General features: G+C 48.7%; 1 protein-coding gene across 6 annotated transcripts in view; it reads right to left on the bottom strand.

Annotated features, from left to right (window-relative positions):
- Window positions 1-22398, bottom strand: part of adcy2a (adenylate cyclase 2a) — a 157658-nt gene that overhangs the window by 2048 nt on the left and 133212 nt on the right. For 4 of the 6 annotated variants that reach the window (XM_057339804.1, XM_057339803.1, XM_057339808.1 and 1 more), the window contains 6 exons: window positions 6017-6201; window positions 5386-5470; window positions 2691-2849; window positions 2202-2348; window positions 1831-1938; window positions 1137-1251 (listed from right to left, as the gene is read on the bottom strand). In XM_057339804.1, coding sequence (XP_057195787.1) covers window positions 1137-1251; window positions 1831-1938; window positions 2202-2348; window positions 2691-2849; window positions 5386-5470; window positions 6017-6201 — 799 coding nt within the window. Of the gene's footprint in view, window positions 1-1136; window positions 1252-1830; window positions 1939-2201; window positions 2349-2690; window positions 2850-5385; window positions 5471-6016; window positions 6202-22398 lie in introns of those variants that run through there. The other 2 variants (XM_057339805.1, XM_057339806.1) reach the window with 2 other exon arrangements.

Here is a 22398-nt window from a genome sequence, read left to right as displayed (position 1 = left end):
TTGGCCAGTTCACCAGTGCATAGTGATTGGTCAAATACTGCAAGCATTTCACGGAAATGTAACGCCTCGTACCATATTCAGAACATCAGGTTCCAAAGCAATTTTACTGACAGACAATACAATGAGATTTACAATTACGTCCACCTTAACTACGTGTAGATTTGGGCGGTCTTAGTCAAATCATGTTACGAAGTTACGTAGATTCGCCGGGGTGTGGTTACACGAGGCGTTTCAGGCAAGTCTGGTTGAGCATTCGCTTTTAGATAGAACGCATCTTTTGTTCCCACACTTTCATTTGTGCAATTTTACGTGTCTAATACATGCATGGGCGACTTATAACACACCAAAAACACAGAAAAACACGTACTTCCGCCATATGACCCCTTTAAATCAGTGGTTCTCAGATGTTCAAGTCGCAAGGCCCCCTTTGTGTAAAGTGCATCGCTTTGTGGCCTCCCAAATAAAGACTTATAATAATTATAATAATCTTGAACTTAAAATTAAAAACATATTCAATTATACAATGCTGGAACATTCATTCTTTTTGTTTTATGGGAAATTTCTAGATTTCATATAATGCCACAAAAATCTTGGGCCCTCGATTTTCCCAGTATGAAAACAGCTGATTTAAATAATCCAAGAATTTTATTGTGAGCAAACTGTGCTAAAATACCATTATAATATTATAAAGTAATATTACATTATACATCTTACACCTCCCTCGTGTACAAAATATATCATGCTTATAGATCGTAAAGTATTTTAATCACTTAAAAAATTAACAGAAATGTCACACTGTGTGGCAGTCATGGGTCATCTCAGATTCATGGATAACAAGATGCACCCGTGCAGCCTGAAACAAGGCGAGATGCCACAGACAGACGTGCTCCATTGGTCAGAACAGACAGAACATAGCCTGTAAGCTCACAGCAAGCATCACTGCTCTGACAGCTTCACAACACAGCATGAAACAAAGAGATCTGCAGAGACAGAGTCTGGTATTCCTGTCTACCCTATGGCTGGTCTCCATGCCTACAGGTGTAGCCTACACCTTCTACAACTAACACATTTCTAGCAGCGCAGAGATTTGCCACGCGTTTGATCCTTTGCTGTTTAATCTCTTTGTTCTGACTCACCCACTCTGAGTTTGAAGTCGTTGAAGGAATGTTTATTAATGACATCCAGCTTCCCCACCAGAGCAAAGGCAAACTCCACCATAGTGCCGATGTGCATGTACTGCCTGTCATGCTCCTGAAACACAAAGCACAGATGCATGACTCGCCCCCCAAAGACTTCAGTTACATAAATCATTCAAAACTCAACGTTTTACAAGTAACAGCTGAGGAAAAATGTATTTGGTAACACTTCTCAATGAGGTTCTCAATCAGGTAACATCAGTAAATGTATTAGCTAACATGAACTACCAATGAGCAACATGCTAACAGATACTGTATATAACGTTTCAAATGTATTAGTAAATGTTAAAATGGACATTTTCTTTTACGTTGAAGTATTATTTATTGTTAGCTCATGTTAACAAGTGGAATTAACAAATGTTATGTTAACCTTACTGTAAAGTGTTGCACATTATTTTAGATTAATAAAAGTATGCTTATAAAATGTACAGTCTAGTAAGTCTAGACAGACGGATCTATATACATTAATATGAAGAGTTAATTTCCAGAATGAGATAACGATTAAAAATCGTGTTTTTTATTATAACTAACCCAATAAAACACAATAAAAACATGATAACATCATAAAAAACATGATTTTTTTTAAACTGAGTTATCTCATTTTGGAAATAAACTCGTCATATTTTACACACACCTGTGTATACTCTGCCCCCGGTGTGGCATTGAGTCCAGTGGCTGCCATATATGTGCTTCCAATGGTCTTTATTTTCTCCACTCCGCTGAACTTTGGCTTCGAGAGCAACTACAACAGAAAGAGGAGATAATACCATAACCATAGCAAAGTACACATCAAACAAACCATCAGGACTGCATCATCGTAATAACAATGTATTCTGTCAAAATAGGTTTAATTTCATGGGCAAAAAAAGTAGAAATAACCATGAGCAATGCCGCAGCAAGAAAGCAGACTTTGCACAAGTTCACGAAGTACAGTTCAACGGTCAGAAAAGTCGGTGAGTAAACTAGGACATGCATCATTATTTGTGTAAGTGTCGCTTACATTACCTCATCAAAGTCTGCAATGATCTCATTGAGGAGTCGGAGGCACTCCAGACCCTCCTTGTTGACGTCTGATTCTGTGTAAAACTCTTTGAAGTCCGGAATGGAAGCAAACATCACACACACCAGGTCATATGACTGATGATACAGATCCTGTCATTCACAGAGAAGAAAGATCTGCCGTCAATAACTGAAGAATGACAGCATTATATAAAACTGTGACCTTAACAAAATTCCCTTCAAAGTATTCATTAAAACATGCTGGAACGTTCTTTTAATAGCATTACATACTTCTACATACAGTACATCAGAGAACACCTACAAGATAAAAAGTATACCGAACATATACTGTACATATACTTTCTTCTGCAGAACATAAAAGAAGATCATCTCCGGGCCCCAATGACTTCCATTGTACGGACACAAAACCACCGAGACATTTCTCAAAATATCTTCTTCTGTGTTCCACAGACGAAAGAGTCACATACAACTCACCTCATTTTTCCAGTTTCTGGCCAGGAAGTGCTCTGCGACGTGAGCCGGCAGAACGTTCTCCAGCAGGACGCGGTTGAGGTTCTCCATGGTCTCGATCTCCTCGCACTCCTTCTTGAACTTGTTCTTCCACAGGAAATCCAACCTACAGTAATATTCATTCTGTTACAAGAGGACACAGAGGTGAAGAGACTGGAGGTCACCGCGCTTTTCTTCAGTGACAAACACCACACACATCAAGTCCATGTCAACGGCACAAACCTATGAGGTCGTCAACTGGAAATGACCTCATCACATATTACATTACAAAATCAGTCGGTGTGAAAAATAAAGATTTTTTACAGTGTATTTTTTACAATAGTGTCAATTGAACAGGTGGCTAAGAAGAACTGTCTCGAAAGCACAGATCAATAAAGAATAAACCGCAAACACTGAGCTTAACCACATATTACACTTCCATTTATTTGTCCAGTTCGAGAAGCATGACATCTCAGCCCAAGGGCTCTTGAAATTTATCGCAAGTAGGTACAGAAACCTTCACCCTGATTCCTTTAATAAACAGAACGTGTATCTGTGATGTGTATAACACGATCCGCATGAAGGATGTCAGAAGACTAATGGAAAAATGAATTAAATCAACACGTCTGTGTGAAATGACGTGACTGAGTGTTGCTGTACGGAGACCCTGAAGAGAGACGAGAGTGACCCTGAATATCAATCTCCTGTTCTGCTATCACTTTACTTCTTAGATCTTTACATTCAATCGCACTTTATACGACAGCGTTTGAAGTTCAATTCTGTGTTTAATATTGTGATTTCATATGCACGACATGTGATCAGGATCGATATCCCATTTATGATTCCAGACCCTCATGATGCCACACTGGCACATCTGAAAGAAATTCATCTTACTACCCACTCTCTAAACCCAAATAAATCAAATCTCTCCACGTGGGAAGAGAGTTGGGGCAAGGGGGCTATTACTGGGAAAAGCACTTCTTGTAGAATCGTGTGAAAGTGGAGCAATCCAACTTTACTGGACCTTTGAGACTGATTCTCAAAACAGCAAAGATGGATGATGATGCTGGATATAGAAACATGTGCAGAAAGGCTTTTCACACCTTCTCTGCGAAAACGTTCAGGGAAAATATTCACTCGGGGAATAAAGTTTATGAATGGCTTTAAAATCCAATTCTGTTTCAATTCAGTAAGTGATCTGGAAATTGAGGTAGAAAGTAAAAAACCAAACTGTGATTGCAATTTGAATTGAAATGGGAGTAAGGTGGATTAAAATGTGAAAAAGTAGTTTTTAAAAACACATGTCATTTTTGATTGCAGTTGTCTGTATGATCATGCATGCCACATGAGGCATTTCTAGAAACAAAAGATGATGTTGAATGTATAAAAGCATACATCAACTACAGATTTCTATTGTAATTCTACATCATTATATTTTTATTATCCCCAATTTTATGCAACATTGTGGACAAAAATGTTCAAATTTTCTCATATAATACAGAACATTTCACTGAATGCAAATAATGCTGGTCCAAAAAGACTTCCTGTTTCATTTTTTATTTTTTATTTCACACATAATTAAACACACTCTGATTTAGTTCTATATGTTGTGTTGGTTGTATTTTGTTTAAAACCTTGTGTAGTGTTAACAGAAAACTGAAATAGGAAGTGTGTAGGAGTTATGTCTATGGTGTTAATGGTGTATAATTAAAAATGTAAATATTAAAATGAAACATAGCAAATCTTGTAATGGACCAACAAAAATCCAATGGTGTGCAACTTTTTTATTCATCCTACGGGGTGTGGCTAATTCAATTCCAGTTTAACAAATATATTCACCCAGCCTTTAAAGGGGTCATATGACCCGGCTAAAAGGAATATTATCGTTTGTTTTAGATGTAATGCAATGTGTATACACGATTTAAGTTTTATAAACGCTGTAGTTTACACATACCGTGCATGTTTGTATCTCCTCTTTGCCCCTGCTCTCTGAAACGCACAGATTTTTTACAAAGCTCATCGCTCTGATAAGCGAGGTGTGCTATGATTGGCCAGTTAACCAGTGCACATGGACGAATACTGCAAGCGTGTGACAGAAATGTAACGCCTCTTACCATATTTGGAACATCAGGTTCCAAAGCAATTGTGCTGACAGGTACGCCCATCTTACTTGCATATATATTTGGGCGGTCTTAGTCAACTCATATCACGAACTGAAGTAGATTTGTGGGGGTGTGGTTACACGAGGCGTTTCAGGCAGGTCTGGGTGAGCATTCACTTTTAGATAGAATGCATCTTTTGTTCAGACACTTTAATTTTTGCAATTTTACGTGTCTAATACATGTATGGGCAACTTATATCACACCAAAGACAAAGAAAAACACGTATTCGCGCCATATGACCCCTTTAAAATTGCATTTACTAAAGTTGCATACAAATTCATTTACATTCATGCATTTGGCAGATGCTTTTATCCGAAGCACCTTACAGGGCATTTACTCTATACATGTCTTATCTGTATGTGTGCTCCCTGGGATCAAACCCATGACCTTTGCTCTAAAAAAAATGAGCTACTGGAACTGCACAAACACATGCTCAATATGTCAGCCCCTGTTGCAATTTATGAAAATTAAACATGTAAATAAACCATTTAATCTGGGTTATAATAAAGAAAACTCACCTGTCTGGCTAGAACAAGCAGAGTGACAAAGAATATAAAGAGCGAGATAGAGCCCATCGTTTTCAAGTCTTTCAGAACTCCTGGCCTTGTTTAATGACAGAGTGAGAGAGAGAAAGAGAGAGGAGAGAGATCAGCATCATTGGCTTTTGCTGCAAAATCATGTCATGAGTAGCTCAGGAGGGCTCATCGGACCATATCCATCCCAATTACAACTAGTGTCTGTGCTGTCTCACAGCACTTTACTTTAAATATCCATCTGTCTACGTCTGGACAGAAATCTGTAAACCGCTGTGCAAATCCTAATAGTCATTTTAAACATTCTGTTGATGTTTTGTGCCTTTTATGGGAAATTTTCACGACGAGTGAGTACCCAGGCCTACTCTATACATTGTATGGAAAGCTTTTTATAACGGAAGTTGTTAAAGTCCTGGTGAAATTAAAAATAACAATTCCTATTTTTTCATGGAATATTGCAGTGTTTGTTATAAATAGCTTATCAGTGTGGGTCATTCACTTTTTAAAATTCATGTGTCGTCATAATCTTTAATCAAAATCTGAAAATGGAAAATCGCAATTGAAAACACAAGCCACGCCCACTGTTTTAAATAGCAGGCATATGCTTCTCACTCACCTCTCCAGGACTTCTGTCTTGTAAAGGAATTTGCTGTACTCGTCCAGCAGGGACGCGTGTGTTTGAAGTATGATGACATTGTAGAGCACCACCGCTGTTAACATGATGAGCATCTTCAGCTCATAGTTGATCCTCAGAAACACAGAGCAGGAGATCAGACCCAGGATACAGCTGTAGATGAAATACTGACGGCAGAGAAACACAACAGTACACTCATTTGAACTTTTTGGCATGTGCTAATATAATGTACATTACCTTAAATTAGCTTTAAATTACCTTGGCTAGTCAGTGGACAAGCCCATCTAGCTAGCTGTGTGCAATGTCGTGTAAACAATCAGTTAAGTAAATTGACAGAGTCTGAGGTGCTGCTTGAACAAATCGAGCTGTTCTTGAGCTTCCACGGCTCAGTGTTTTATTAGATGGATGGTCTGAGTGATATTTCAGGTGACTTAAAATATCAAATATAATTTAAGTGTGCTCTAAAATAGATGTACAAAAAGATGCTGTTATTACTGAAGTGAATGCAACTGTGCTCTGCTAGGGTTTGATATGGAGTCATATTTAATCTTTTCGGTTTTATAAACGATTCATCAGTAGAGTAAAACTATTGATTCATTAAAATACTGTATATTGCAATATACTGGTAAATATAGTGCAATAAATTAAATAGTACATTTACAAATTTACAAACCAAGTGCTATATTTTTTTGTATTCCGTATGAAAAGTGGCAATTCCTTATGTAGTATTCATTATATTGTAATATATTAACAATGTATTATTCTATTTCAAATATATATATACTTGTATATATGTAGTGCCTGAGACTGATCAGACACGTAATAACTAGTTATATTTCTTAAATATAACAAAAACACCCCTCACCCAACCAGCAAGGGTCTACCCACATCTGCAACTAACACTAGGCGCAAGACCAGATCTCTGATGACCATAGCAACCCACACCAAACCATCAAGATAAGAGTATTTTACGACCGAATGGAATGTAGGGAGATGAACTCTCTTAACTCACTTTGGGGACAGACATACAATCCTAAATACATCTCTATAGAAATGTGTATGTATATTCATTTATAACCTTTCCATGTATTGATGTTCTTGTTTTTATGTCTGTCTTAAACTCAAAGTAGTTTGAATGAATGTGTGTATAACTACTAGAATTATTAGATTTGTAGTAACTCATTTAACCAAGATGATATGTAGACCATGTTTGTGGTGTCTATGAGGCGCATTTGTTAAACATGTTAATGTTTGTTGTGTCTTGGTAACTCTTTTCATATTAGTTTTATTAAACTCTTAGAAGTTTTCTTAGTGAACATTCAATCAGCTTCCACATGCAAAACACCACATGGAAGACAAAGACAATTAACTTTCCCTCCAAAGGTGCCATCTCCTGATTGGGACAGTCACGTCTGTAGGATGTGACATCCTTACAGTTTAAAGGAGACCACCAGAAGAGTCTCTTAGTGTTTGAGGTTGACGTTGTGTTGAGCCGACAGATGGGGTTCGTCCCTGAGAACCAATCGCTTCCGACTTCTTAGAAAAGGCCAATGAACATTGGCGAATGAAAATTGCATGCCGGACTCCGCCCCCGGATATCCGGGTATAAAACGGAGACGGCGTGCCTCATTCATTCACCTTAGTTCTGAGGAGCCTGAGACCTCTCATGACTGCTGCAGTGGACAGCACGTGTTGTGGCAAGGAGGACACAACATCTCGTTCCCTCCATCAGGGAACCGAGGTTACATCCGTAAACCGAGACGTTCCCTTTCTGTCGGTCTCTCGACGTTGTGTCGAGCTGACAGATGGGGTTCCTATGGAAAACGCAATAACACTGTGCCCTGTCACAATCTCTAGCGAAGCGACGGTGACTGGCCTGGGCGTGTCAGCCGTGAGCGCTACCGCGAAATTGTAACCTACCAGTGGGTAGGTAGGGGGTCCCAGAGCTTTCTTGAAAGGTGGGAAGGCCCCTGCCTTAGGCCTCACAGGCGGCGGCCTTGTTTCTCTAACAGCGAGAAGCCGCCCGGTACCGTAAGGCCACTGGGTAAGCGCTACTTCCTCAAATGGGGGATGAGCTACAGAGACCACTTCCTACCGTAGGGAGGAGATTAGTGGAGATACCAACATGGTCTCACCGATAGGGGAGAGCTCATGGGAAGAAAGTGCAAACTGTAGGAGTTAACCGCGAGGTGGAGGTCCACCTAAGGAGGTCATGGGTTACCAAGGTGGGAACCAGCATGAGGATACATCAGACGGAACCGCCCTACTGGGGGGTTGCAACGTCTGGTTGCACTAGGTCCGGTTAGAGCTATGTTGCGAATAACTCCGGAGATACCCGGCCTAAGGGGCAGGGCTGCTCTGCCCAGCCTGCCCGCAGGAGGTGCTTGCTTAGTGATGGATGGAGTGCCTGTTCTTCACCCAGTGGGGGAAGAAGGGAGGCTAGTTAGTACGCTGACCCCCTTAGGAAAAAGGGGGGAAGGTACTGTCATAGGCGGCGTACACCCTACCGGCCGCCAGTCTTGCCTGATGCCTGCAAGACTCGAGCCGATACCGGTTTTACGCGGAGGCTGTAGGACCTCGCGAAGGTGATGGGTGTAGCCCAACCCACAGCTCTGCAGATGTCTGCCAGAGAGGTGCCTCGAGCCAGTGCCCACGAGGAGGCTGTACTCCGTGTGGAGAGAGCTCTCACCCAGTTGGCGTAGGCGATCTTAGGACAGGTACGCCATAGTTATGGCGTCCATGATCTCGTGCGCCAATCTCTGTTTGAGACAGCTTTCCCTGCTGATCTCCAAAACAGACAAAGAGCTGCTCAGAGCTTCTGTGGCTCTGCGTGCAGTCCAAACAGAGGCGCAATGTGCGTACTGGACACAACACGGATGAGGTTGGGTCTTCCTCCCCGGTGGGGAGCACCTGTAAGTTCACCACCTGGTGCAGGGGGAGTGGTGGGAACTTTGGGCACGTAGCCGGGCCGGGGTCTCAAGATAGCATGAGAATCACCGGGCCCGAGTTCTAGGCAATCTGTGGACACGGAGAATGCTTTTAGGTCCGCTACCCACTTGAGCGCCATCCGGAGAGCCGTCTTCATCGTGAGGTGAAAAAGCGCGGCATCGCCGAGGGGCTCCAGGACCGCATCAAGGTCGCAAGAGGGTACGGAGCGCGGGTGAGGCGCCCGCGCCCCTTAGGAACCAAATGATCAGGTTGTGCTGTCCTAGAGATTACCAGCAACTGAGTCGTGATGAGCGGCAATAGCGGCTCCATACACGTTCAGTGTGTAAGGGGAGAGATTACTCTCGAGTCTCTGGAAGGACCGCACCCACCCGATCAAGCAACTCCACGGGGCTTCTCTTCAAGAAGAGCACCAGGATGAGAAGAGGCACCACTTATATGCGTATAGTCACCTAGTGGCCAGAGCCCTAGCCTGAGGAATGGTCTTAACCGCCGCAGGGGGTAGGCCACTCAGGATCTGGAGGTTCCAGAGGTCTGGCCCGTGATGCCATAACATGCCCTTCCCCCTGGGAAAGCAGGTCCTTCGTCGGGGGAATCGGCCAGGAGGGAGCTGTCGTCAAGAGCATTAGCTCCGAGAACCAAGTCCGGTTGGGCCAGTATGGCGCAACTAGTACACTTGATGCTCCTCTTCCCTGACCTTGCACAGGGTCTTTGCAATGAGGCTCACTGGGGGGAAGACGTACTTCCGCTTGTCCCACAGCCAGCTGTGCGCTAGAGCATCCGTGCCGAGGGGGGCCTTGGGCGGGGAGTACCTTAGCGGGCAATGGGTGGTGTCCAGGGAGGCGAAGGGGTCTACCTGAGCCTGCCCGGACTGTACCCAATGAGCTGGCTGCGCGGGGGTGGAGTCGCCACTCTCCGCGAGGCGTCAACTGACGAGAGAGCACATCGGCTGTCTGGTTCAGGTCGCCTGAGATATGTGTGGCTCACAGGGATCTGCTCACCTGCGGACTCCACAGGAGGAGGCGTCGGGCGAGTCGTGTTAGCTGCCGTAAACGAACGCCACCCTGGTGGTTTAAAACGCTACGGCAGCTGTGCTGTCCAACCAGACCAGCACGTGCTTGTTCTGCACGAGAGGTTGTAACCCCTTCAGTGCGGGTAGCACGTCCAACAACTCTAGGCAGTTGATATGCCTGCGCAGGCGGGGGCCTGTCCATCGCCCGACACTGCGTGCCCGTTGCACACGGCACCCCAACCCTGCAGGGAGGCATCTGTCGACCCTGATGCGTCTCGACCTGCCCGAGAGGGACCCCCGTCCATAGAAAGGTCATTGAAGACAAAGGGGTTAGGGTGTGTCGCAGAAAAGCGTAATCACCATCTGCCTGCTGCCGGTGTGCCACGCTCTAGGGAACTCGACTCTGTAGCCAGTGTTGGAGCAGTCTCATGTGCATCAACCCAAGGGATATCACCACCGTCGAGGATGCCATGTGCCCAGGAGCCTCTTCCCGCTGACTGCTTGAAATATTCCAGGCAGTTCAACACTGACTGAGCGCAGTCGCGCTGTAATGGAGACAGAGTTGATTTCCATACCAAAAAAGAGGATGCTTTGTACAGAGGAGAGCTTGCTCTTTTTTGGTTGACCTGTGGTCCCAATCGATCTAGGTGCCGAAGCACTAGGTCCCTGTGTGTACATAACAGATCTCACGAGTGTGTCAAATGAGCCAGTCGTCGAGATAGTTTAGTACCCGCACACCTCTCTCCCTGAGGGGAGTGAGGGCGGCATCTTCGTGAAGACTCGTGGGGACAGGGACAGACCGAAAGGAAGGACTCTGTACTAATATGCCTGATCCTCGAAAGCTAACCGTAGGAACGGGCGATGACAAGGGAGAATTGAGACATGAGAGTAAGCGTCCTTCAGGTTGATTGTCATGAATCCATCTTGACATCTGATAGATGCCAGGATGCGCTTCTGCGTGAGCATCTTGAACGGCAGCTTGAGTAGGTGCCTGCTCAGGGTACGCAGATCTAGCGACCCCCACTCTTTTGGGGACGATGATGTACGGGTTGTAAAACCCGTTGAACATCTTGGCTAGAGGGACGAGCACGATCGCTTCCTCACCAGAGGGGTGGCGACCTCGGCCCTAAGCACGGGGCATCCTTGCCTCTGCTGAGGTTAAGAGGATGTCCCGAAACTTGGCCGAGCGTCTGGGGAGTTGGATCACGTAGCCGAGATGGACCGTATCCCGTAGTCACCGTGACGGTTTGGGAAGCTCTTGTCAGGCTCCCAGGGACCGAGACAGGGAGGCTAGGGGTACGTTCTGCTTCATTGACCTCCCGGGGGTGGTTCAATGGCTGGCAGTGCGGATCCCTTGCTGTGGGGGGGACCCCCGGAGCGGAGATCGGCTCTGCAGTTTTACATGCCTGGAGATGATGTAGCACAACGCACCATCGAATGAGAGTGCTTATGGTCAGTTTATGGTTCTGCGTAGGACCTATGCCGTAACCTACGGCGTAGCCTACGCAGAGGCGCGTACCCTGTGCGTACCCTACACCGTAGTCTGACGCGCACCTCTCCAAAAATGTAACAACGCGTCAACTCAACGCGGACCGCAAGCGCTGTGATTGATCGGTTTGGCAGCATCGTACTTCCTTCTATTCATTTCTGGCGTCTTCTTCCGGCAAGTTCAGAGTCCACAAAAGAACAACATGGCGAGCATCGACATCGACCAAGTACTGAGCGTCTGATTGAAGAGGTTCGGAAATGCACGCATCTGTATGACTCCTCTTCGGCGGACTATAAAGACTGTCAGATGGCGGCGAATTCTTGGAGAGAGATTTCCTCTAACGTCGGTTTGGAAGAGTGTCAGCAAAAGACATGAAGAACTTCGCACTTTATAAACACTGTGCACGATCTTTTGCACTTTATTGGCTTCATAGTTTTATTTTTTGTTTTACCTTTTATTGTTACTAGTTTTTTGAAAGTTTTATATTTGTGTTAATATTGCATTGTATACTCATCTATACATAGTTTGCACTTTTACATATTCTGTTCTTTGACTCTTTTGCAAATAAAGAACAAAATTGTGACACTTCCAGATCTTGGTTGCATTTCGTTTCATTTTTAACTAAACAATTAATAGGGTGAGTTGTCCATGACAAAATATGATATTCTATCAGGGTATCATTTCAATACACAGTTTTGACATCTATGTATGTGCTCTGCGTAAATGAGTACACCCCTTTGAAAAGTATACTTTTTTTCAACAATATCTAAATGAACACACATAAAAATCCAAAATGTGGACAAGACTAAGTTTAATATAACATCTGTTTAACTTCTAACATGAAAGTAAGGTTAATAATATAACGGATTACACATTTTTCTGTTTCGATCAGCTCCAACTCCATTAAGATGCGATCAGCCTCCATTGTCGTTTGCATACACTAGCATACACACAAAACATCGGCGAAGAAGAGCAAACCCGTGAAAACACAAAGAGCCAACTAGCGTTTCGGCGGTGTAATTGCAGTACGACGCATACTCTCAACGCAGAACCATAAATGTTCACGACGGCGTCGTCTACGTACGTAGGCTACGCCAGTACGGCGTAGGTCCTACGCAGAACAGTAAAAATGCGCTTTAGGCTGATGATTATCCTCGACATTGGGTCTTGCCGCAACGTCGAGTTGCCGAACACCGTCGTGTAGAGGGTGAGAGCGGCTGTGATAATACCCAGACGATGATGTGGCACAAGCACCGTCGATTGAGAGTGCTTAGGCTGCTGATTATCCTCGACATTGGGTCTTGCCTGACGCAACGTCGAGTTGCCGAACACCGTCGTGTAGAGGGTGAGAGCGGCTGTGATAAACGCCCAGAGAGGGAGAAAACTTTAGAATGGGCTGTTGGGAGGGGCAGGAACCGTCCCGGATCGACCACCAGCAATGGAATGGCTGGGGTCGGGCCCGAAGGTATTCTCGATCTCCCTGGGGTCTTCCCATGAGGGCCGCTTTGGCTTTGCCGCGGCTGCTGACGGGGTGGTGGTCTCCTCTTCGATGTCTCGAAGAGGACCAGGGCTGCTGGGAAGCAGACGGTGCACGGGATCTCGGCGGCCAGAGGGCGGTCGAGTCGCGGCTGGGGAGACATACTTGATATCCTCTGTCTGCTCCCTAACTGTCGACTCGACAGTATCACCAAACAGCCCCCCCTTGCGAGATGGGTGCATCGAGAAAGCGGACTTTCTCGGCGGTTACTCACCTGTGCAAGGTTCAGCCAGAGGTGTCTCTCCTGGACCACAAGTGTGGACATCGCCCGACCCAGGGCCCGCGCGATCACCTTGTCGCCCGAGAGCGAGGTCGGTGAGCCGCGGAGTTCCTGCATAAGCGCTGGGTCGGTCTTACCCTCGTGGAGCTCTCTCCGCGCATTGGCCTGCAGGAAGGCCATAGCATGGAGAGAGGGGACAGCTTGGCCCGCAGCAGAGTAAGCTCTCGACACCTCAGATGCCGAAAAGCCTACGTGCTTTGGACGGGAGTCTAGGTCGAGCCCCTGGGGGACATCGACGTATCCTCTAGCTGCCCCACCATCGAGGGAAGAAAGGGTGATGGAACTAGTTGACGTGTACGCGCCGAAGGGGGCGTTCCAGGTCGTACTAGGTTCCTCATGCACTTCCGGGGGAACACGGCACTGAGGGCGAGTGCGGCTTGGAGCCGCTCTCAAGCCCGATGTACCGTGTATACGCGAGCGTTGGGAGAGGCAGTGCGGTGCACCGCAACCCAATGCCGGCGGCCCGGGAAAGCATGGCTGACATTTCGACATCCGCTTCTTCCTGATCTCGACCCCCCGAGGGAGGGAGCTTCAAGGAATCGTCGGAGTCTGATGCCAGTAAGTCACCCTCCGATGCTGCAACAGACATCTCATCATCACGTACCGTGTCCGATACGTGATTGAGGAATAAGACGGCGGACCGTCTCATGGGGAACGGTCAGACGAGCAAGACGAGGTGCGAACGGTCCGCGAGCCAGTGGCTGACGGATTAGCGCTCACAGTAATCCTCATATCACCCTCGCTGCTCGCCGTAGCGGGCGGCAGGGCCGTAGTCCTGCCGTCACGGAACGGGAAGCAGACGAGGTGGTGGCTGAGTCCCGTGGGAACACAGCCACCCGTGACGCAACGTCTGAATCGTCAACCCCCGCAGTGCGGGCAGGACGTATCCACAACATCTGCCCCAGCGTACTGGAAGCAGACATCGTGTCGTCCCCCTCCTCGATGAGTGTGTTGCACCCACGAGAACAGCGGGACATGCCACGCTGGAGAAATTTGCTCTTTTAGAGAAAGAAACTCGAACACTTCTGGAACCGCGAGACGCCCAGGGGAAGTCGCTGCAGGAAGGGACAGTCCCTGCACCACGTCGTAGAGCCGGCAGTCTTGTAGTTGCTACTTGAAGTGAAGTCTGTTGATCATGAGCGAAAGCTCCGAAGAAAAAAAGGTGAATGAATGAGGCACGCCGTCTCCCTTTTATACCCGGATATCCGGGGGCGGAGTCCGGCATGCAAATTTCATTCGGCAATTTTCATTGGCCTTTTCTAAGAAGTAGGAAGCGATTGGTTCTCAGGGACGAACCCCATCTGTCGGTTCGACACAACGTCGAGAGACCGACAGAAAGGGAACTGATGTTTTGTTCAGGCTATTGATCTTCTGAATATCAAATACTGCCATAAATCCATGCTCTGTTCTTCTCTCTGCTTCAACTTCAGCCTTCTTCCAATGCTAAACTGTATGTGTGTATATGTTAGATTTGTATGTGTCTAGTCTAGGTAATAAAGTACTGTTTTATTTCACATGTGACGTTGTTTGTAGTTCATGCTCATAATCCGGAGTCCCTAAACATGCAGATTCTTGCTACCTGCTCGTAATGCTAAGTGATTTCCCCAAATCATGAATTTGTATAATAATCATAATCAATTAAATTCATCCCAATTTGGGCTGATATTTGTTTCCCTTACAAAGGGTGGTGGAGAATATATTACTTATAATTGTGATCAAAGCTCATGACAATTCTTACAAATTTGGTGAAGAATAGTGTTTAAATAATACTGTTCCTCATTGAATCCCCTACATATATACAGTATAATATATATATATATATATACTGTATATATATTAAATTGGTTAATATTTTGACAGTTAATATATACAAAATCATGTGTTATTTGCTTAAGGTATTATTGTTTTGTCCTGAGGGAGTGTGAGCATTAAATATCTTAAATAAATATATATACAGTAAAAGCCTAAAATAATGTTTTTTTAAGTGATGGTACTAACATATACTTGTGATGAAAATGATATCTAGTTAAACAGTTACATTTGGAGTGCTGTTGCCTAAGGGCTGTTCTTAAAGGTTAAAGTCCCCGTGAACCGGAAGTAGCGATCGTTTTTACTTCCGTATTCTGACGCATTTCCTAGTGAAAAGGAATTTCAAAGGAGAAAATTAGTGGGCATGGCTTACGTTTTTTACTGCGAATTGATTGGCTGTATAAAAACAGCTGTTGCATTTTTAAATGAAACTAGCAGCAGACTGACAGTTGAAGGGGAGGAGTTGTAAATCATTTTGATGCTCCGCCCAAGCCGTCTAATTTACGTCATTTGAGATGGATAGTCATCTCAGGGCAGAAGTGCATTTTCATATGAGGGCACATGAATTTTAAAAAGAAAATGACCCACATTGATAAGCTACTTCCTGTTTGCTGAGAGCGCGTGGTTTGAGTCGGAGCTCTTTCAAACTTATTCTTAATACGTCGTTTATTCTTGTTATATCTTAAGACTTGTGTTTTAAATTGTTATTCACCGAGGGTAAAACATCTTGGTTACGGATGTAACGTCTTGGTTACGGATGTAACCTCGGTTCCCTGATGGAGGGAACGAGACGTTGTGTCGAACCGACAGAATGGGGTTTGTCTTGAGAACCTATCATCTTCTGAGTATTTAGAAAAGGCCAATGAAAATTGGCGAATGAAATTTGCATGCCGGGCTCCTCCCCGGATGTCCGGGTATAAGAGGGAAGCCGGCGTGCTCATTCATTCACCTTTGGTCTGAGGAGCCTAAAGCATCCTCCCCCGACCGCTGGGGTGGGCGGCCAGTGTTGTGGCATGAGGGACACAACGTCTCGTTCCCTCCATCAGGGAACCGAGGTTACATCCGTAACCAAGACGTTCCCTTTCTGTCGGTCTCTCGACGTTGTGTCGAACCGACAGAATGGGGTTCCTATGGAAAACGCCACAGCACTGAGCCGCGTCACAATCTCTGCGGAGCGACGTTGACTGGCCTGGGCGAGTCAGACGAACACGCTAGCGCGAAATTATGACCTTCCAGTGGAGAGGAAGGGGGACCCAGAGCTTTCCACAAAAAGTTGGGAAGCCCCCTAACGCCGGCCGTCACGGGCGGAGGCCTGATTCTCTAAATGGCGAGAAGCCGCCCGGCACCGTACGGGCCACTGGGTAAGCATTATTCCCCCCTGGGGGGGAAAAACGCTGCAGAGGCCACTACCTACCGTAGGGAGGAATTAGTGGAGACACCACATGGTCTCACCATCAGGGGAGAACTCATGGGAGGAATGTGCGGACTGCAGGAGTTAACCGCAAGGTGGGAGTCCACCTGGGGAGGTCATGGGTTGCCAAGGTGGGAACCATTCATGAGGATACATCAGACGGAACAGCCCACGGAGGGGGGGTTACCACGTCTGGAGCACTAGGTCCGGTTAGAGCTATGTGGGAGATAACTCAACTGTTCCCCGGCCTAAGGGGGCAGGGCTGCTCTGCCCAGCCTGTCCCCTGGAAGGGTGCTTAGTGATGGATGGAATGCCTGTTCTTTACCCGAGGGGAAAGAAGTGAGGCGGGATCGCCACTGCTCCCCCCGGAGGGGGAAGGGCTTCCGCAGGCGTATGCCCTACCGGCTGCCGGTCCCACACCTTGCCAGGATGCGGGCTGACACCGGTTCCGCGCGTAGGTATTAGAACCTCACGGAGTTGTTAGGCATAGCCCAACCCGCAGCTCCGCAGATGTCTGCCAGAGAGGCGCCCTGAGCCAGCCACGAGGGGTGTGCCTCACCCCCAATGGGTAGGAAAAAAGATCGGTATGCCCTAACGAGGGCATCCACGATCCAGTGCGCCAGCCTCTGTTTGGAGACAGCCCTCCTGCTGACCTCCGAAACAGACAAAGAGCTGCTCAGAGCTTCTGGGCTCTGCGTGCGGTCCAAGCAGAGGCGCCGTGCGCGTACTGGACAAGCACGGATAGGTTGGGTCTTCCTCCCCGGTGGGGAGCGCCTGCAGGTTCACCACCTGGTCTCTCGAGAGAGTGGTGGGAACCTTGGGCACGTAGCCGGGGCGGGGTCTCAAGATAACGTGAGAATCCCGGCCCCGAGTTCTAGGCAATCTGCGGACACGGAGAGTGCTTGCAGATCCCCTACCCTCTTGGAGGTGAGCGCAATGCGGAACACCGTCTTTATCAAGACTGAGAAAGAGCGGTAACTCCGAAAGGCTCGAAGGGAGCAGGGCCTCTTGAGGCCCGCCACCTAGTTCGCAAGAGGGTACGGAGCGCGGAAAGGTGGTCACCCTCTCGCGCCCCTTAGGAACCTAATGACCAGGCCGTGCTGTCCCAGAGGCTACCCAGCACTTGGGTCATGATGAGCGGCCGTAGCGGCTACATACATTCCCAGTGTGGAGGGGGAGAGGTTACTCCCCCGTCTCTCTTGAGGACGGGACAGCTCGTACCCGACCGAGCAACTCCGCGGGTCTTCTCGCCGAGAAGAGCACCAGGACGAGAAGAGGCGCCACCTATGGGCGTATAGCCGCCCAGTGGCCGAAGCCCTAGCCTGAGTGACGTCCCAACCGGACTGGGGGTGGGTCACTCAGGATCTCCTCGTCCCGTCCAGACATGGAGACCAGGTTTTGCCTGGGATGCCGTAACGTGCCCCTTCCCCTGGGGAAGCTGTCCGCCAGGGGGAGCGGCCAGGGGGGAGTTGTTGTCAGAGCCTCAGCTCCGAGAACCAAGTCCTGGTTAGGCCAAAGGGGCGTAACTAGTACCACTTGATGCTCCTCTTCCCTGGCCTTGCACAGGCCCTGTGCAATGAGGCTCACTGGGGGGAAGCGTACTTCCGCTTGTCCCGCGGCCAGCTGTGCGCAAGGGCATCCGTGCCGAGGGTCCTCGGACAGGGAGTACCCAAGCGGACAATGGGAGGAGTTCGGGGAGGCAACAGGACCACCTGTGCCTGGCCAAACTGCCCCCAAATGAGCCGGCTGCGCGGGGAGGGAGTCGCCACTCTCCGCAAGGTGTCAACTGACGAGAGAGCACATCGGCTGTCTGGTTCAGGACGCCTGGGATGTGTGTGGCTCGCAGGGAGCTGATCACCTGCTGACTCCAGAGGAGGAGGCGTCGGGCGAGTCATGTTAGCTGCTGTGAGTGAAGAATACGCCACAGCAGCTGTGCTGTCCGACCGGACCAGCACGTGCTTCCCTGCACGAGAGGAAGTTCCTCAATGCAAGTAGCACAACCCACAACTCTAGGCAGTTGAATGCCAACGCAGGCGGGGGCCCGTCCACCGCCCCGACACTGCTCGCCCGTTGCACACGGCACCCCTTAGGGTGTGTCGGCAGAAAAGCGTGTGACCAACGCCTGCTGCAGGTGTGCCACGCTCTCCAAGGAACTTGACTCTGCCGCCAGTGTTGGAGCGGTCGTATATGCATCGACCCGAGGGGGGGCCACCCCCGCCGAGGATGCCATGAATCCCAGGAGCCTCTTGTTACAGGGGGACCGCTGACTGTCTGATCTCAGGCAGTTCAACACTGACCGGGTGCGCTAGTCCTCGCGCCCCCCCCTTGGGGGTGAGCGGGGCCGCTCGTGAGGACAGAGTCGAGTTCCATACCGAGAAAGAGGATGCTCTGCCCGGGGAGAGCTTGCTCTTATCTCAGTTGACCTGTGGCCCCACCGATCTAGGTGCCGGAGCATCAGGTCCCTGTGTGTACATCACAGATCTCGAGAGTGTGCCCAAACTTGAGCCAGTCGTCGAGATAGTTAGTACCCGTACACCTCCTTCCCAACGGGGAAGGAGGGCGGCTTCCACGACCTTCGTAAAGACTCGTGGAGACAGGGACAGACAGAAGGGGAGGACCCTGTACTGATATGCCCGTCCCTCGAACGCGAACCGTCGGAAGGGCCGATGTCGAGGGAGGATCGAGACATGAAAGTACGCGTCCTTCAGGTCGATTGCCATGAACCAGTCCTGACGCCTGACGGACGCCAGGATGCGCTTCTGCGTGACCATCCTGAAAGGCAGCTAGTGTAGGTGCCTGTTCAGAACACACAGACCCAAGATAGGGCGCAACCCTCCGCCTTTCTTAGGGACAATGAAGTACGGGCTGTAAAACCCGCTGAACACCTCAGCCGGTGGGACGGGCTCGATCGCTCCCTTCACCAGAAGGGAGGCGACCTCCGCCCGAAGTACGGGGGCATCCCTGCCTCTGCCTGAGGTAAAAGGACGTCCCGGAACTTGGGCGGACGTGTAGCGACTGAATCGCGTAGCCGAGACGGATCGTCTTCCTCAGCCCGCCTGACAGTCTGGGGGCTCCCAGAACTGTGACAGTGGACTAGAGGTTGATCTGCTTCATCGCCACCGCGGAGGGTGGTTCGATGGCTAGCAGTACGGATTCCTTGCCAGGGGAGGCCCCCCGGGGAGGAGATCGGCTCTGCCATATTTCCTGGCTGGCGACTGCGCAGCTCAACTGAGAGTGTCTGACTGACTGACTGAGAGTGCTGAGGGCTGGTGTTTATACTCGACATTGCGCTTTGCCATGACGCAACGTCGAGTTTGCCGTTCACCGTCGTGCAGAGGGTGACAGCGGCTGAGGTAACCCAGAGAGACAGGAAACTCTCCTTTTTGAGAGTAAGTGGGTGCTAGCCCCCCGGAGGGGGCCAGCAGATGGAGGGACGGGGCAGGAACCGTCCCTATCCGACCTACCAGCGCTGTGGCTGGGGTCAGGCCCAATGGTAGCCTCGATCCCCCTGAGGTGATCCCATGACAGCGGAGTTCCTGCATAAGCGCTGGGTCTGTCTTACCCTCGTGGAGCTCTCTCAACGCCCTGGCCTGGCAGGAGCCATAGCGTGGAGAGAGGAGGCAGCCTGGTCCGCCGCAATGTAAACTCTCGACACCAGAGATGCCGAGACACCACATGCTTTGGACGGGAGTCTAGGTCGAGCCCCCCCAGGTGGCCGCCACCTACGGGCACGAGTGCACCGCGGCGGCAATTCCACCTGGGGACACCGACGCATCCTCCAGCTGTCTCAACCTCGAGGGAAGAGAGGGTGACAGAACTTTGTTTGACGTGAAACGTGCCGGAAGGGGCGTTCCAGGTCTTGCAAAGTTCCTCATGCACTTCCGGTAAACACGGCACTGGGGTCGGGCGCGGCTTGGAGCCGTGCTCAAACCCGAGGCGCCATGTAGCCAGCCGCGAACGCCGGGAGAGGCAGTGCGGGCACTGCAACCCAACACTCACGGCGGCCCGGGAAAGCATGGCTGACATTTCGACGTCCGCTTCTTCCTGGGCTCGACCCCCCGAGGGAGGGAGCCTGAGGAATCGTCGGAGTCGGATGGCAGTACGTCACCCCCCGATGCTGCAAGAGACATCTCATCATCACGCATCGTGTCCGAATACGTGATTGAGGAATAAGACGGCGGACCGTCTCCTGGGGAACGGTCAAACGAGCGAGACGAGGTGTGAACGGTCCGTGAGCCAGTGGCTGGCGGATTATCGCTCACAGTAATCCTCATATCACCCTCGCTGCTTGCCGTAGCAGACGGCAGGGCCGTAGTCCTTCCGCCACGGAACGGGGAGCAAACGAGGTGGTGGCTGAGTCCCGTGGGAACACAGCCACCCGTGACGCAACGTCTGAATCATCACCGCCCGCAGTGCGGGCAGGACGTATCCACAACGTCTGCCCCAGTGTACTGGAAGCAGGCATCGTGTCCGTCCCCCTCCTCGATGAGTGTGTTGCACCCATGAGAACAGCGGGACATGACACGCTGGAGAAATTTGCTCTTTTAGAAAGGAAATTTGCTCGAACACCTCCGGAACTGCCGAGACACCCAGGGGAGAGTCACTGCAGGAAGGGACCATCCGCTGTCCACGTCGTAGATTCCAGCAGAAAAATGATCATCAAAGATCGTAGATAAGCTCAGCAGATGCGTAGGCTCTGAAGAACAAAAGGTGAATGAATGAGCACGCCGGCTTCCCTCAACCCGGACATCCGGGGAGGAGTCCGGCATGCAAATTTCATTCGCTAATTTTCATTGGCCTTTTCTAAATACTCAGAAGATGATAGGTTCTCAAGACAAACCCCATTCTGTCGGTTCGACACAACGTCGAGAGACCGACAGAAAGGGAACTACAGTTAGTTCAGAATGCAGCTGCCAGAGTTCTAACCAGGTCCAGAAAATACGATCACATAACCCCAATGTTATCAACCCTTCCCTTCACTGGTTACCCATTAAGTATCGTATTGATTTTAAAGTTCTTTTAATTACTTATAAAGCCTTAAACGGTTTAGCCCCTACCTACATAACAGAGCTTCTACCACACCACAACCCATCACGCTCTCTAAGATCTCAAAACTCCAGACTTTTGATAACACCTAGAATAACTAAATCCACCAAAGGGGGTAGAGCTTTCTCAAACGTAGCACCTAAACTCTGGAATAGCCTCCCCGATACTATTCGAGGGTCAGACACACTCTCCCAATTTAAATCTAGATTAAAGACACATCTTTTCAGCCAAGCATTCACTAATACATAGCTAATGAACAGCAGCTACGCTAATTATTCTCTTTCTGTTTCTGCCCTCGCCTCGGGATGCCCATCCCGAGGTAGGGAGAGATTCCGCCAGGCCCAGATGAACGTCATATGCCCATCCACAACTAGAGATTACGCCAGCTACATCGGAAAATCCCGTGCCATCCTCCTGCGAGAGCCTGCGGACTGACTGACCATCCAGCTCCATCCAAGGCAATTCCATCACCACCCAAGAAAAAGGCGACCATCTGGCCGGCCCAGCTCAGACAATTCCATCCCCAACCGAGAGCAAAGACGGACTACCTGTCACATAAATGCTAAATTTACAATACTTGTTATTTAATGCTAAATTTACATCACATGACAGCAGTTTGAAGTTATAGCTGCACTCAGTGACTTTGATTGGAGGTAGCTGGGTGGGTGTTGTAGGGAGTGGGGGGGCTTGTTGGTTGTGGTTCGGGGCGTTTCATTTGTTGGGACTGTGTGGGTCTGGTCTGGTTGGTCTTGTTTTGTGGTCGATGTCGGACAACAGAGGAATAAAGTTAATTATGCCATTACTATTTTTCCCTGGTTGTTCCTCTGTTGTTTG

The sequence above is a fragment of the Triplophysa rosa genome, linkage group LG8, assembly GCF_024868665.1.
Source record: "Triplophysa rosa linkage group LG8, Trosa_1v2, whole genome shotgun sequence".
In the NCBI taxonomy this organism is placed as follows: domain Eukaryota; kingdom Metazoa; phylum Chordata; class Actinopteri; order Cypriniformes; family Nemacheilidae; genus Triplophysa; species Triplophysa rosa.
The sequence above is the reverse complement of the archived record's forward strand: the minus strand, read 5'-3'. Positions and strand labels throughout refer to the sequence as shown.